General features: G+C 43.7%; 1 protein-coding gene across 1 annotated transcript; it reads right to left on the bottom strand.

Annotated features, from left to right (window-relative positions):
* Window positions 1-3,297: 3,297 nt before the first annotated feature.
* On the bottom strand, window positions 3,298-5,473 carry LOC143569289 (zeatin O-glucosyltransferase-like). The gene is made up of 2 exons (XM_077055247.1): window positions 4,873-5,473; window positions 3,298-4,151 (listed from the first exon to the last, which is right to left on the bottom strand). The coding sequence occupies exons 1-2, from the start codon at window positions 5,471-5,473 to the stop codon at window positions 3,376-3,378; spliced, it is 1,377 nt and encodes a 458-aa protein (XP_076911362.1). The 3' UTR covers window positions 3,298-3,375.
* Between the last annotated feature and the right edge of the window lie 11,755 nt (window positions 5,474-17,228).

Here is a 17,228-nt window from a genome sequence, read left to right as displayed (position 1 = left end):
GCTACCGTGACTACTAGTGCTCGAAGTCGACGCTATTGTTATCTCGCCTGTTAATTTCATTTTTTTTAATTATTTAACTTTTATAGATTAATTAAATGTAAAGAGGGTATTTTTCAATTTTTAATGAGCATATTAGTCTTTGAATATTTAAAAAAAAATGTGGTCTAAAATGTGTTTGGGTATTATAAAAATTGTGAGATTATAAGCGTTTGAATATTCTACATATATAACATTGAGAATTTTTAAAAAATTTATGCCCCGTAAAAAACATGCCCCAGCCGGCCACCCACCTCGCCCGCCCTTAGAGCCGGTCTTGCTTTCTAGAGTTTAGACATCTTTTAAAGTGCACGGATGGAGTAGTCGAGAGAGGTTGGACGTAATTTCATACTCCAAGTTACAAGTCGGTGAACTTGAGGGACCAATATTGACAAGTCGGTCATAGTTGGTTATAATTCCTAATTATAATATGTTTCCTAATTGTATTGTAATTAAAATAAGTAATGTCTTGGCTATCAAGTTATGCTAGTCTATGTAAACTAAGTCATGGTTAGACATTAAAGAGTGTGTGAGATGCAACCGAGTTAGGGTTCATCTAGAGTGAACACGAGATGTAACCAAGTTAGGGTTCATCTAGATGCAACCAAGTTAGGGTTCATCAAGAGTTAAATCGAGTTAGGGTTTGAGAGTTGTAATCAGTTTTTTGAGTAAGATTTTCTGATTAAAAAACAAGAGTTATTTTTTTACTTATCATTGGTATCAGATCCAATTTCAAGAAATAGATAATCGAGTTAGCTGTTGTGATCAGCGGTGAGGCGGGTCAAGAGTACAGTGATCGGTGGCGGGTGGTGGCTTGAATAGAAACTATCATAGTCGCATGTCGGAACCGAGGAGGGTTTACAAATCGGAGCTTCTTTTCACAAGAAGGTCAGTCGGATCTATTACGGCAGCGATCGAAGAATATGATTTTCCTACTAGGGGCCGCAAGTCAAGCGAACTTGTGGCAGCAATTCGGCAGTAGCGATCCGAAGAACAAGTGGCTCAGTTGATTGGGTTGTGTAGCAGGAGCATTGGATACGAGCATCAAAACTTTGATATGGTTCTTTATTGAAGTTGAGGTTTCGTATTGGTGCAAACCATAGTCAATAGAAAGATTATTTGTTGAAGTATAGATCCTTGCCAAGTTACGAGAAAAAAAAATGGATTCTCTCTTATGGCAATTTAAGGAGATAATACTGAAGTTGAAAAGTGGTTTTATTTATTTTTACTAGGAATTGGTATTCGTTTAAAAAAAGGAAGTCGGTTTGATTTCTTTGGAGCGGAGGAATTCAAAGGAAAAAATACAAGTTGGTTTTCTTTATTTACTTGTTCAACAAGTTTAGGTTGACTGGATTGACTACTATTTTATTTGGGTTGAACAAGACGGTTTAATTCAGAGTTTGTATATTATTTGGGTTGAACGAGTAGGTTTGATTCAAAGTTTGCTTTTATACGGGTTTAACGAGTTATGTTTTGACCAAGCTTTTGATTTGAATGATGTGTTCGTGTTTTGATTCGGGAACAAAAGAAGATCAAGGAAGATTGAATTTGCTTGATTAGATGACAAGAATCACAACCAAAGGAGTGGTTATGAGAGTTTATACGACCAAGTGAATGGTCGGGGACAAGGTCACAGAGTTAGTCGAGTTTAGGAGAGCCGAAAAACACAACTATGGATCAAGAGGAGTTCCTGGAGGTCAAGACCAATATGATGAAGACCAAGATGTTGAGGACCAAGATGGTTGTCAAAGCCAAGAAGGTCAAGATCGTTGGTCAAATCAGATAGGTCAAAGGAGACAAGTTTGGAGATATAGATCCACCTATTTTGAGTCAGAAATTAGGGGTGTGATTGTTGGACGTAATTTGAAACTCTAAGTTACAAGTCGACAGGAAACAATATTAATAAGTCGGTCATAGTTGGTTATATTTCCTAATTACAATATGTTTCCTAATTGCATTGTAATTAAAATAGGTCATGTTTTGGCTATCAAGTTATGTTAGTCTATATAAACCAAGTCATGGTTAGACATTAAAGAATGTGTGAGATGCAACCAAGTTAGGGCTCATCTAGAGTGAACACGAGATGTAACCTTGTTAGGGTTCATTAAGAGTCAAACCGAGTTAGAGTTTGAGAGCTGTAATTAGTTTTTTGAGTAAGATTTTCTGATTAATAAATAAGAGTTATTTATTTACTTCGTGCTTGATTATCGATCACGGACTTGAGTAACGAGGAGAAAGAAGGCCATGAACAATGAGTTTGAGAGGGAACCGCCTTTTTCATCACCAATATTCTACGTTGGGGTTAAGAGTCAAGTACCACGACTTTTAACGTTAATCGTTGTTTAGAAGGTTCAATTTATATAATTCGTTATTTGTTAGGGTCTACAGTTTTTTTCCTTCAACTCAACCAATGCTTTTTTTTGAACGACTAAATATTTGTATACTATAAGGTTTGAACCCTGATCTCTAATTTAACACCCTAATCATCTTACCACCCAACCAAAATGAGAATGGCTACTCTGCGATTGATGATCTACTTATATTTCTAATTGGTTTATTAAGTGAATAAATTTACAATGTGGTTTTAATCCTTATTTAGAACCAATAATATACTTCAACATAAAACCACAAAAAATCAGGCTGAACACTTGTCATTTTTGCATTGTTGGCCATCTTTTTATTATAATAAAACCATAATTTTGTTTGCGTGGCTTGACAAAATTAAAAAACATGATCCATACACTATCCGTGTTCTTGTTTAAATCATACCTGCAACAACTTTTTACCAAATGACAAGGTACACACGCTCAATGCCAATTGTAACATCACATGTATTATGGGAACTTAAGATAATGACGAAAGTTATAATAACACGTTTATTGTCGGAATAAACATGCATCTAGTTGGAATCAAAGATGTTTTAGGACTACATATTATCGTACATATATAACTGAAAAAGATATGCAACATTATATCACCGCGGGTACAACTCAATACCCTTAACATTGAATCTCCACTTCATATTTAGTCACTTGTTAATGCTACACTCATCTTGATTTTTGTAGAATTATGCTTAGGTGTTATGCATGATTGCATGGCTTCTAGCATATAACATAAAGGAATGTATATAGATTTAGGTGTTGGAAATGAGTGCGTGGTGTGATTCAAATGAAAAGTCTATTTCAACGGGTTCACGATGAATTTGAAGGCGGCTACTTTAATCAATCCATACCAAAGTAGTTCAAATAAATTGACACAAATTTTTGAAAAATACATAATTATTGTGTAGAAATATGTTGAAGTAGTTTACATCAAAATATCCAAAACATTCAACGCAATCTATCTTGAGACATGCGCTACAAATGAATCCAACTCCACCCTCGCAACCCCACCATCCATCATAGACCGCCTTATCCTATTACCAAGCTCCGCCGCCCTTTTCCTCATCTCCACCCCTTCATCCGACACCATCAACCTCCCAACCACCTCTTTAACCACCTTTGAACTCACCAATTCTTTCCTTTGCGTCCAATCCCTCACATAAATCCCAATGTTCAAAACATTCGTTATTAACATTGCATTGTGCGGCTGATCCGAATGCATCGGCCAAGCAGCCACGGGCACACCCATGGTCATACTCTCCATGCATGAGTTCCATCCACAATGACTCATAAACCCCCCAGTGGACCGGTGGCTAAGGATCTCCAATTGTGGGACCCAGTCCACCACAACCAACCCATTCTCCCCCACCCGCTCTTCAAACTGGTCCGGAAGCTCAATCATCCGGACCTCACTGTCAAAGATATCGCCTTTATCGGCATCTCTTAATACCCAAATGAATTTTTGCTTGCTTTCCTCTAAACCCAAAGCAATTTCTTGAATTTGTTCGTTACTGATCGATGTTGTGGTCCCAAATGAAACATAAAGAACCGAATCGGGTGTTTGTTTTTTGAGCCAATCAAATAGTTTATGACGTTTATGATTTGGATCATTTGTGATCTCAACCGGGTTGAAAGGACCAAGCGCCCAAAGTTTTTGTCTGTCTTGATAATCGACTTGTTCGATTAGATTGAGGTATTTGCCTTCAATAACTCTACTTGCGTCAAAAATCGTACCTGCAAGCCAATGTTACTCATGATCAGGTCAATAGGGGCAAATAGTTTAGAACACAAACCAACTAGCCAAGTTCAGATGGTTTGTAAAAAATTTGCTCGAACTCTATTTGTTTACAAACCGAACCAGCTTAGCTTGGATAGTTTAGTACACGAGCCGAGCTCGATTCGACTTGTTCAGAAACCAACCAGTCACCTGAACCCGACTTAAATTACTTCATTCTCTAACTTTATTATATTTATAAAGTATATGTGAGCCGTGGAGGCTTTTGGCTGGTGGCTAGTATGATGACAATTCCTAAAACAATAATTATATGTATTTAAATTTTATGTCCTAATTCTAGTTGAATACTCGATATTAGTTGTTCATTTGACATATACTAAGCTTCGAAAGGTATAAATAGCTTTTCGCTTCAAGCTCGTTTAAAAAAAAGTTCAAAAAATCTAAAAATCGGCTCATCTGACAAAAACTTAAAATTAAAAACCAGCTCGGTTGAAAAAAGTTTTAAAAAATAAAAAATCGATTCGATTCGTATAAAAACCAAGCCAACTTAATTCGACTCGTTTTCGTTTACAAACCAAACCAAACCAAACCAAACATAAGCACACATTGGCTTAGTTAGCTTGTGAACAACCCTAAAAAGCTCGGGTTTGCCAATATTAACTTCTCAAAGTATACATATAAAGTTAATTTTACTTAAAACATATATATATATATATATACCAGATGAAAATTTCTTCCAAGATACATCTGTGGAAGCAATGAACCGATACCCTTCGATCGAAAAACAATCTTCATTAGTAGGAAGTTCTTTCAATATCGCAGCGAGCTCATCATCAAGAGGCGCGGCCTCGTGGCGGTACCAAAACCCAGCGAAAGCAGAACAACTCGAGAACATATAAGCTTCAACGTTAGCATGTAAAATAACATCTTGCACAACTGTTCCCATAAGATAATCATAAATAACCACCATCCGTTTAACCGATGGAGAAAGTGTTGAAAGAAAGTCGTTAAAGGGTTGGCGGAGATGCATGGCGGATTGGAAAGCTGGGATGAGTTGTGTGGGGAACTTGGTGGCGGCGGTGGGGTCGGGTGGTGGTGAAGGGAAGTGAGGGGTGGTGTGGTGGTGGAAATGGATATTGGTGGAGAGTGAAAGTGGGATTCGGGTGTTCGCTTGGCGGCCGTGGGTGGTGGTGGTGATGACGTGGACGGGGACGTTGTAGGCGGAGATGAGGCGGGAGAGGTGGAGGAGCTGGTTGAGATGGCCTTGTGCAGGGAAAGGGACGACGACTACGGCTATGTTGGGTTGGTCAATGGCCGCCATGGTGGATGTGATCAGGGTTGCAAGTGTGGTTCAATATAAAGAAGTGAGATGCTTATTACAATGATGCAAGGCAATGATGAGTTTTGAATTTAGTTTTTGTATCAAACTAATGTTCATTGTATTTGTAGAACTTATGGATATTCTTTATATTAGACGTCTTTGTAAAGCAAAATTATTTGAAATTTTGTTTGGTGATGATGCTAGCTGTTAATAATAATTTGAAACAAGGGGGTCTACAAGTAGAAAAAAGAGGCTGTTTGTTTGAAAAGAAATAGTCAGGTGAGACTAAACCACTTTCAGGAGGAATTGGAATTTAGTAGATCTGATTGTTTGATTCATGCCAAAGAGTTTGAGCTTTTGAAATTTCGTGGTATTAAACAAAAGTCAGGGGTTTGGTGGGCCACAGACAATGATGAAAACTCGAAGTACTTCCATCGTGCCCTAAACACTAATTTAAGTAGTAATCGGCTGCATGGTTTAATGTTAGATGACGAGTGGGTATCAAACCCCGTTCCTTTGAAGGAGTTGGCTTTTAGATTTTTATGAAACAAAAAAAAATTGAGGAGCTTGTAGAGAATAGGCCAAAATTAGTCTCTTCCCAATATCAATCGATTGGATGACGGGGAAGCGAATTCGTTAATGCTTCATTTATGGTGTTGGAAATTAAGGAGGATGTATGGGATTGTGACGGGACCGGGTTTCGGGCCCGAATGGGTATAATTTTAAGTTCTTGAAACGGATTTGGGGGTGTTTGCAAGAGGATTTTGTGAATATTTTTGATGAATTCTTCGAGGCAGAATCGTTTAGTTCTTAGTGTATATCATCTTTTATTGCATTAATTCCTAAGGTTAAAGACCCTATTGCCTTAAGTGAGTTCCTGTCGATTAGCTTGATTGGGTGCATGAACAAGACGATTTCAAAGGTATTCGTGGGTAGGCTTAAAAAGGTTATAGGAGGCTTGATATCCAAGAAACAATAGGCTATTATTGCCAACCTGTAGCATCTTAGACGGCCTTTAATCCTTAACGAAGTGTTGGCTTGGTGAAGAGGTAGGTCCCAGCAGAGCCCAGTTGGACTCGCATGACTCACCTTGAAGAGAGACGTCTGCGCAGAAACCAACTGGATCCGCAGGACCCACCATGCTCAGAGACGTGACGTCCTTACGCGCAGTACACAAGCTGTTCCCGCAGGAAATGCCTCCCAATGGTGAAGTACTCCGCCTGTTCCCGCAGCTGCGGATACAAGCCATCAGGGAAGGCCACCCGCGCAGCAAGGCTACACGCACAAGGCACTTAGCTCTCAAAATAATTCAGTAGTCACCTGAAGGAATGAGCAAAGCCGGGAACAATCCCGCACAAAGGCGGGAGGGGGAATACTCCCGCCCAAATGAGCCAGTCCGTACGATACTGGAAGATCTTTTGTACTGTACCTGACGAGGTATGGGCAAAAGATCTGACCAGAGATACGACAGCTCTTGTACTGTATGTCACTATTAGCCGCTACCTACTCACCAACTCCTGTCATACCACGTGCATAGCCTGCAGTTGGTGGAAAAGGAATAGTACACAGCAGGCCTGGTCACTGTCAGCCGCTGCCTACCCACCAACTACCAGCATGGCACGTGCGTAGGCCACAGTTGGTAGAACAGGAATACTATTCAGCCGGCTACACCTTCTTGGAAACCTACCTTCGGCTATAAATACCCCAAATGGTATGATCATCTCATCTTATCTTGTATCTTACATCTTATACCTGATATCTGCTCTAGCAATCTCTTAATATACACTTATATTCAAGAGCAATCTAGTCTGATTCTCACGCCGGAGGGTGGTCACAAGGAGGTACCCCCCCTTTCTCAGTGACGAGCTCACGGTGTCTGTTTTGCAGGTTATCGGAAGAACCATCTTTGCCGGATCTAACCCCTCGTGGGAAACATCTATTTAACCCCCAGATTATCCGTAATCTGCCCGGGGTCCATTAGTGTTTCTTCATTGGCGCCATCCGTGCATAAAAGCTAGAACTTCATTTCTTTTCAGTTTTTTCAAACTTCTGGAAAGATGGTTAAAGAAACTCCGGTAACCACAACCCCAGCTACTGGGGGGAATACCGGCGACTACACAGTTTTTATGAACACTACCCCGGTTACCCAAGCCGGGGCAAGTGCAGTAAATTTTACGAACACTACCCCAGTTACCAAAGCTGGGGCAAGTGTAGTAAATAATCGCCCACTGGGATTCACCGATACCCAGTTAGAGAGACAACGAACGAGGCTCCCCCGCCAAACACTCGATGAAGTCAAAGCGTGGGCGGAAGCACGTCAAAAAGAATTCCAAGCTGAGTTGGATGAACGCTTACGTTCACTCCAACAGCCTGAGGAATTCGGAGAGTACTTGGACAATGATTCGGAGGAATCCGATAGTGACGCAAACCCTCGTCATAGGGCGAAAGGGAAGCGTAAGGAAACGGACTCCCAACCGAGAAGGCGTTTTGGAGAAACCTTCAAACCAAAAAACGCAGGTGGAAACTCACGTGACTTCTCCAAAACATTTACACCAACTGCTGCAAAGGCGGGAACGTCCAAATTTGCAAGGGACATTGCGGAAGCAATCGTCCCGAAAAGTGCCAAACAGATGTCCAACATCGGCACTTACGATGGTATATCTGATCCAGACGATCATTTGAACAGGTTCATAGCGGGGGCAACCGTCAGTAGTTGGACGGAACCTACGTGGTGTTACATGTTCCAAATGATGCTTGTTGGGGCAGCTAGAGCGTGGTTCGATCGTCTACCGGTCCACCACATCTACGATTGGGAAGACTTCCAGCAGAAATTTAGCCAACACTTCAGCCAACAAAGAAAGTATACCGAAGAGCAATGGACAATCCTCAAATGCATTCGAGAGGAAGATGAATCTTTGCCAGACTTCATCACTCGCTTCAACTCAAAGAAGCTAAGTCTGGGTAATATTAGCGAAGATCTTGTTCGCGCTGCTTTTATCCAGGGCGCGAACGACCCAGAGCTCATCCGCACCTTAACGGGTAAAGATGGCATGCCATCCACATGGGATGCCATCATGACAGCAGCTAAACGCTTTGCAGAAACGGAGAAGCAACTGGGTAGAGATCTCCCCCAGAGCACAAACCTCTACACCCAGAAAACAAGAGAAGACAACGTCCTTACCGCCCGACTAAACAAAAAGCGGAAGCTAGGCATTTGGCAGTCAAGGGTAAACTTTGACACCTCATCCGGCTTGCAACATCGGTTAGGCGGAAGGGATAGCGTACAGTCGAACCAGAACTCCAGATGGACGCCACTCACCAAAAGCGTCACCGAGATATTCGCCACTGAGGAGCTCCCATGGCCAAAGGCTCCAATAATCCGACATCGTCACAATGCTGATCGGAGCAAATACTGTGACTTTCACAGGACAAAAGGCCACAACACTGAAGAATGCACAGACGTAAAGGACATCGTCGAAGCATTTGTCAGAGATGGGACGCTCGCACACCTCGTGGCGTAACGAATGCTGAGCAGGCTAATGCGTGTAGAACCCCAGCTGGGGAAAACACGAATAAAATTGCAGCTTCAATGCCGGAGACTACATACTGCGTAAACAACGAGATCCCGAACCAGGTGCATATCGGCTCGATGGCACTCCCATCCCAACAACATGGAAGGGAGCTCAATTACACAGTTTGCATGTAGATCAATTCCAAATTTGTAAAGAAAAGGCCCAGAGCCACTTCTAATGGAAATGATTCTCCTTAGAACATCGACGCTGATGATTTTAAATTTATACTTATGAACTTTCCACACGGATATGCCGGTCTTCACCGCATACATAAGTGTGAAAGAAAGTCGTTGCGTGGGGAAGGCGGCAAAACCCGCATAAACCCAAAAAACGGCAAACCTTCACGCAGGTCAGTTAAAGGTAAAGTTCAGTCATCCCACTAAATGAAAGTGCCGGTCTATCCGCACGAATCATGATAGAGGAAACTGAACACTAACCTATTAACAACCGCGCGTCGAACGGTTAATTTATTCAACACTGATGCCGATACTCACCGCATAATTACGTGGAAAGTCGTTGCGTGGGGAAGGCGGCAAAACCCGCATAAACCCAAAAAACGGCAAACCTTCACACAGGTCAGTCATAGGTAAACTTTGGTCATCCCACTAAATGAAAGTGCCGGTCCTAACCGCACAAATCATGAGAGGAAACTGAACTAACCTATTGACAACCGCGCGTCGAACGGTTAACTTATTCAAAATACTTAGAAAATTTCTAACAGAAGGATGAGGAAAACCTCCACGCAGGTCAGATGTAGGTGAAGTTTAGCCATCCTACAAAGTGCAAGTGACGGTTTCACCCGCACAATCACGAAGGGGGAAGCAAAACTTCAACCTATTATCTACCACGTTCAAAGGTTAACTTATTCTAAACACTTAGAAAATTTCTAACAAAAAGATGTGGGAAACCTCCACGCAGGTCAGATATAGGTAAAGTTTAGCCATCCTACTAAGTGCAAGTGACGGTCCTACCCGCACAATCACGAAGGAGGAAGCAAAACTTCAACCTATTATCTACCACGTTCAAAGGTTAACTTATTCTAAACACTTGGAAAATTGCTAATTTAAACTAAAGTATGCATGAGCAAGTCATATAACGTTTATAAAGCAAGTCATCCAGTGAAAGTAGCGGTCTTACCCGCACAAAGATTTATATTTCATAATAATTCATTACAAGAATGGCCGGGTAACTACCCGCCTACAAGAATATAAATCTATACAAGCTAAACCTATCCTAACAGTGGAGAGGGATCTTCAGGATCAAGCTTCAGGACCACTTCCACTTGGACCGGCACCATCAGTAGAGTGTGGCGGTTCAAGGAAGGTCTTTAGAATGGCTAGCTCATCATCAGCAGCAGCAACTTCGTTCACCTTCTCCACCACCGGATGCGGGAAGGCGGCATACTGATTCACTGCTTGGTCATATACAGCTTCATTATTAACATCATATAAAGGGAAGTTGGAAGGCGGGATGCCTTTCTCAACGAACCCTAGACCAAGCAGGAAGCCGGCCCTTTCCCCATCCTCGTGAGAAGCGTTGAGGGCCGCGCTCATGGCATCGTCGTATGATGTGTCCGTGAAGACTCGATGCACAACCTACAAGAAAAAATACAAGTATCAAAACCTTTTCTATTTACAAAGAAAAGCGTGAAGACATTAGGAAGCTAAGCTTACCTGCGACAACGCTTCTCGAAGAAGCCATTCCTTGGTAACCAGAGCCTCCTGGAGGGCAGCTTGAGCTTGGTTACGGGCGCGTTCGGCTTCACTTTTGTTGAGGTTGGCAAGCAACACTTCTTTAGCCGCAGCCTCTTCAACGCCCTTTAGCTTCCGCTCAGTATGGTCAAGCACCCCCCTCTGGTCCAAGATCTCTTGGAGCTTCTTGGCGTCTTCCATCGCCAAGGCATCATGAGCCTGTTGGAGCGCCTCTAGTTTGGCTTTAAGTTCCTCATTCTCGAGGCGTAGAGGCTCAGCAACAGCTTCAGCCTTGGTGGCCCTCTCGGTTGCGTTCCGTGCAGTTTCCTTAGCCAGCCGAAGCTGTTCGTTAACAGCTTGGGCAGCCTTGGAACGGGCCTCGAGCCGGGCCTGAACTTCAACCTCGAGGGCCTTGAAGGCCATCTCCTTTTCCGCAGCCACTGCGGTAAGCCTCCTATTCTCCTCCCGGACAGCCCGCGCCTGAGCTACTTCTTGGATGTGAGCTGCTTTTAACTTGTCGTTTTCACGACAAAGCAGCTCGACGCGCGGCTGCATCCGGGCCAGGAGAATCCGAAGCTCATTGGTTAGCCTACCCTCCTGGTAGCTAGCCATTGCTTCCCCCAACGCACCGCTGGGAGCTGCGTGACGAGCCCACTCCACGCACTCCACAGGCGTGCGAAGGGTTGTTCCTCGGCGGATGTTCCATCGTGGAACATACACTTCATTGGAATCCGACACTGCAAAAAACAAAAAGCAGTTAGGAAAAGATGATATAAAAAAAAAGGGCCAAAAGAACCCTTTGCACCTGTAGGGTCGACAACAGGCCGATAGCCGCCAAACCCATCACCTGAACCCAAGGGAAATCCATCCAAGAGGTCAGGCAGATGGGAAGGAGGCAGAGGTTGGCGAGAAGCCCCAGGCATACCTGAAGGATCGGCTGTAGCTGCCGACGTCGGAGGCATGGAGGCCGCCGCGGTAGAAACCAACGGAGGTGAACTCACCGGAGGTGAACTCACAACCGTGGTCGCCGCTGCGGAAGTACCCGCAGAAATAGTCACCGCCGGCTCAGTGAAAGATTCAGTAAATATGGCACTGACAGCTGGCGGATATGTCATCACAGTTGGAACAGTTGGCTCAACTGGGTGAGCAACTGAACCATCAACTGAAGCAGGCGCAGCCGCCTGGGTCATCGCCTCAGGTAGGTTAACCAAGCCTACCGTCATGGGTCCGGAGGTGCTCCTCCCCGCTCCACCCTGGAATGCGGTAGCATCCACGCCTGCACAAAGAAGATATAAGTACAATGGCGGAAACATATGAAGTTAAAAAGTAAAGTTTGTACTTACGGGTTTTCTTGAGCCTAAAAGTGCGAACAGGCGGGGACGAACCCGATGGAGCTGGCCTCTTCACGCCGCTCACCGTCGTTGTCCTGGGCTGCTCGGAGGTGACGGTCGTCTCAGCCTCCGGAGCAGTGGTCTTATCACCCCCAGGGTTCCCCGCCACCTCCTCGCTCTCGGTCTCCGAATCAGACCGAGGCACCGGATCGGCAGTGGAGGCAACCTTCGCCTTCCCCTTCCCGCCGGCAGCCTTCTTTTTCCGCACCAACGGAGGATCATCTGCGGATTCCTCATCAGAACACAAGATTAGAGGAATTCCAGCAGAGGTTTCGGCATTGAGAGGTCGAGGGTTGAATAACTCCTTACCTTGCCGCCTGGCGCTCAGGATCTCGTGGCCTGGCGGGTAGACCACCACGAACCGATCCGCCGTCTGTTCAAGGATGGGCAACTCGTTCTCATCGAGAGCACGAGTACCCATCCGAGCGGGACCATCACTCTCCCGCGGCTGCAGGAGAGAATGCAAGTCGTTCCCCTCTGAAGTAAAAGAAACAAACAGTTAGAAGACAAACCTATATAAACAAAGAAGACAGAGCATACCGTAAGGGACAGAGTTCAAACCGTATTCGAGGATGTTGGGAACCTGTGACGCCTCCTTCCACATCCGGCTCATCCCAAGCATCACCATCCCGGACTCCGCAAAGCGGTATACCGGAGTCTGGACCCGGGAGATCATGGCGAACCACTCCGCCTCCTGGTAGTTGAGGGCGTGAAGGGCGGGGAGTGCTCTCCCATTCTTAAAGGTCATCGCAAGGGGGACGACGCGAGCGGAGATATAAAAAAACTCACGCTTCCACGACCGAAGACTGCGCTCGGTAGCGCAGATCTTCAACCCCTTGATCCGATTGACCAAGGTGTACCACCCCTGGATGCACCTCCAAGAATAGAAGGTCATCAACCGGTCAACATGGGGCTCCACGCCCAGAATGAGGCACACCCACTCAAAGTGGCGGATCTTGGCGATCGCCATCGGGTGTACCTCCGTCAAATGCACCCCGTGCCTCTCCAAGACACGGTATACAAACTTCGTCAATGGGAACCTGAGATTCCCATAAACGAAGAATGCAGCGTACACCCCTATCTTGCCATTGGGGGCATCGTACACCGTCTGGTGTGGCTCCAGAAACTCAGGCTCGAACGGCTCGAGCATGAACTTCCGGACGACGTACCGATAGAGGTCGGCCGGAAGAGCACACTGGCATTCGCCAGCAGTGCTCTTATCGTCTTTATCAGACGTAGACGTCGGGATCTCGACGTGCACGTCAGATTCTTCGGCAGCAGCTTCAAAATCGTGAGTAGAAGACATGGTTTGGAAGTAAAGAAGAGTGATTTCAGGAAAATGCTTGGCAGAAAGTATTCGCCGGAAATCGTTTACAAGAAGAGAAGAGTGAAAGTGTGAATTACAAAGGACCCTCTCCCCCTTTATATACTCATCGCAATTTATGCGATGAATTTAATGCGGAAGAGAGAGAAATCGCAGGTGCAATGAAACTATGACACGTGGCAAAGTGCAAGCTGGCAACAGCAGTTGAAAGGACGCGTGCCATTAATTTCGCGGCCACACGCCTGAAAAATCGCGCACACGCGCCTGAAAAAGCGTCTGGAATGACCATGTACTGTCACGTCGCCATAACTTCCTGCACGTCCTGACACAGTCAGAAGAAACCGTCGGACGACGTTTCAACAGTTTGGACTGTTCTTATCCTTTCACCAACTCTTCGAATTTCAAAATTCCAAAAAAGATTCAAGTAAGCGGGAAAATACCCCTTACCTTGGCAACCAAGTAACTATAAGACAGGTGCGAGTACAGTGTCAAGGCAAAACCCTTCACATACTGAGCACCCGCAGGGAATTGACGCCAGGAATACCTTGGAAGTAAAGTAACCGTAAGACGAGTGCGGGTACAGTGTCAAGGCAAAACCCTTCACATACCTAGCGCTCCGCAGGGAATTGAAACCAAGAATGATCTTCTGGGCAATGCTTGCGGAAACGGGAATAACATCCCCGCATAGCGGGAACGTCGAGAACTACATTGTTTGAAGCTCCAAGATGGAATTGGTGGTTTTAACATAATTGATCACTATGTTCAAAACTACCAAAACCTCATGGAGAATCCACACAAGTGGGACTCAACGCTCCTGACTTGCGAGGAGGTTACAGACCTACCCGCATCATACCCAAAGATCAAGCAGGAAAGTCGGGAATTTCTGCAAGTGACATTAGGACTTCCGCGGGAAGAATCCCCATGGAAAACCTTAAAACTAAACCCTTTTCAAAAACCCTTTGCTTAAGTCCAAAAGTTCACCTCACTTATTAAACATTCATGAGAAGAACAATGGACTGGGGGGACTTGAAGAGGTAGGTCCCAGCAGAGCCCAGTTGGACCCGCAGGACTCACCTTGAAGAGAGATGTCTGCGCAGAAACCAACTGGATCCGCAGGACCCACCATGCTCAGAGACGTGACGTCCTTACGCGCAGTACGCAAGCTGTTCCCGCAGGAAATGCCTCCCAATGGTGAAGTACTCCGCCTGTTCCCGCAGCTGCGGATACAAGCCATCAGGGAAGGCCACCCGCGCAGCAAGGCTACACGCACAAGGCACTTAGCTCTCAAAATAATTCAGTAGTCACCTGAAGGAATGAGCAAAGCCGGGAACAATCCCGCACAAAGGCGGGAGGGGGAATACTCCCGCCCAAATGAGCCAGTCCGTACGATACTGGAAGATCTTTTGTACTGTACCTGACGAGGTATGGGCAAAAGATCTGACCAGAGATACGACAGCTCATTGACAACAGTATGGCGAGCAGCATGCTCTTGTACTGTATGTCACTATTAGCCGCTACCTACTCACCAACTCCTGTCATACCACGTGCATAGCCTGCAGTTGGTGGAAAAGGAACAGTACACAGCAGGCCTTGTCACTGTCAGCCGCTGCCTACCCACCAACTACCAGCATGGCACGTGCATAGGCCACAGTTGGTAGAACAGGAATACTATTCAGCCGGCTACATCTTCTTGGAAACCTACCTTCGGCTATAAATACCCCAAATGGTATGATCATCTCATCTTATCTTGTATCTTACATCTTATACCTGATATCTGCTCTAGCAATCTCTTAATATACCCTTATATTCAAGAGCAATCTAGTCTGATTCTCACGCCGGAGGTGGTCACAAGGAGGTACCCCCCCTTCTCAGTGACGAGCTCACGGTGTCTGTTTTGCAGGTTATCAGAAGAACCATCTTTGCCGGATCTAACCCCTCATGGGAAACATCTATTTAACCCCCAGATTATCCGTAATCTGCCCGGGGCCCATTAGTGTTTCTTCACTTGGTTAAATAGATATAAGAAAAAAGGTATGGTTTTCAAAGTCGATGTTGATGAGTCCTACACAGTGTTTCGAACCCGACCCGGCCCGGCTGATCGGACCGGTCCGACCAAGACTGGGTCCCCCCGTGCCAGGGTATTTGGGCTATTTTCTAAAAACCCGACCGAGTTTTGCGGGTGGCAATCGGCCCGGACCTGGTGGCCTGGCGGGTCAACGGGTAAAACCCACCCATTTTTTCATTAAATCTGAAATGAAAAGTGCATGCCGGATTCAAACTTAGGTCATTTCCGAGTTAAAAGCTTTAATAACTACCAAATGAGCCAACCAACCAAGCTTCATTGATGTCTTTATTGATAAAAACATAAATCATGTATATTTAAAAATAAATGTATAAAATAAAAATAAATATTAAAGTTTGTTATTATTAAGATTTTTGGTTATTATTATTTTTTATATGTATATGAATTATGTATGTGTGTACATATATATATATATATATATATGAATTATGTATGTGTGTATATATATATATATACACATACATAATTCATATACATATAAAAAATAATAATAACCAAAAATCATAATAATAACAAACTTTAATGTTTATTTTTATTTTATACATTTATTTTTAAATATACATGATTTATGTTTTATCAATAAAGACATTATATATATATATATATATATAGGGTAAGGTTAAAATGAAAACCCACTTGAGTTGTGAAAACCCGCGAAAACCCTATGTAACATCGTTATATATATATATATATATATATAGGGTAAGGTTAAAATGAAAACCCATTTGAGTTGTGAAAACCCGCGAAAACCCTATGTAACATCGTTTTTTTTCTTTTTTTTAGTTACATGTAATATATGTTGTAACATTTAATAAAAAACATCGAAACATAAAAAAAAATGTTTTGCTATTTTTTAACATTTTTTACTAATTTTTATATATGTTTTCAAGAGAGAGAAAAAGTTTTATTTATATTTACATTTTTTATTTACTTTAATTGTGGACCACAAGATTTAAACATTAATTAAAAACATGTGGTTGATAATGAGTTTATAGGGTTTTCACAACTCAAGTGAGTTTTTATTTTATACTTAGCCTATATATATATATTAATATAACTTATTTATAATGTCATCCGGGTCAAACATCGGTCCGCTCTCCCGAGTTGGTCCTACCTTTGACCCAGTAAGGCTTCCGGGCCAACGTCCGGGTCGGGTTTGAAAACATTGGGCCCGCACTTCATGAAATTAGGGTTTCCTTGATTCATCTTGCAACAAATGATTATTCCGTGATGTAGGTTCCCTGGACGGATCACACGAGATATCCCGATATACACAGGTGCGGAATCCCTGTGTAGATCGTTACGGACGTAGAACACAAGCTCACGAACACACGAACACGATACGAACAAACACACGTTATATTAATAACTCAAACCGTGATACTTACAGACTCTCGACCTCACGTCACTTGACTCACTGAATTACACGTAAATTAACCAACCCAAAACCAACAGTAACCGATATAAATACACGACAACTTCGCCTCAGGCGAAGTTGTCCATAACTTCGCTCGTTCAACAAGTTCGCCTAGGCGAACTTGTCAACAACTTCGCTTGGTTAACAAGTTCGCCTAGCGAACTTGTCAACAACTTCGCTTTTACAAACAAAAACACAAACAATATTACAGACTCGATTACAGACATTAGACATATGAACTACTGACATCTATGCACCAACAGACTCCCCCTTGGCA

This window comes from Bidens hawaiensis, unplaced genomic scaffold (genome assembly GCF_021521415.1).
Source record: "Bidens hawaiensis isolate Kalapana, Puna unplaced genomic scaffold, B.hawaiensis_p1.1 tig00024444_1, whole genome shotgun sequence".
Classification (NCBI taxonomy): Eukaryota; Viridiplantae; Streptophyta; class Magnoliopsida; order Asterales; family Asteraceae; genus Bidens; species Bidens hawaiensis.
This window is presented reverse-complemented; position numbering and strand designations above follow the sequence as displayed.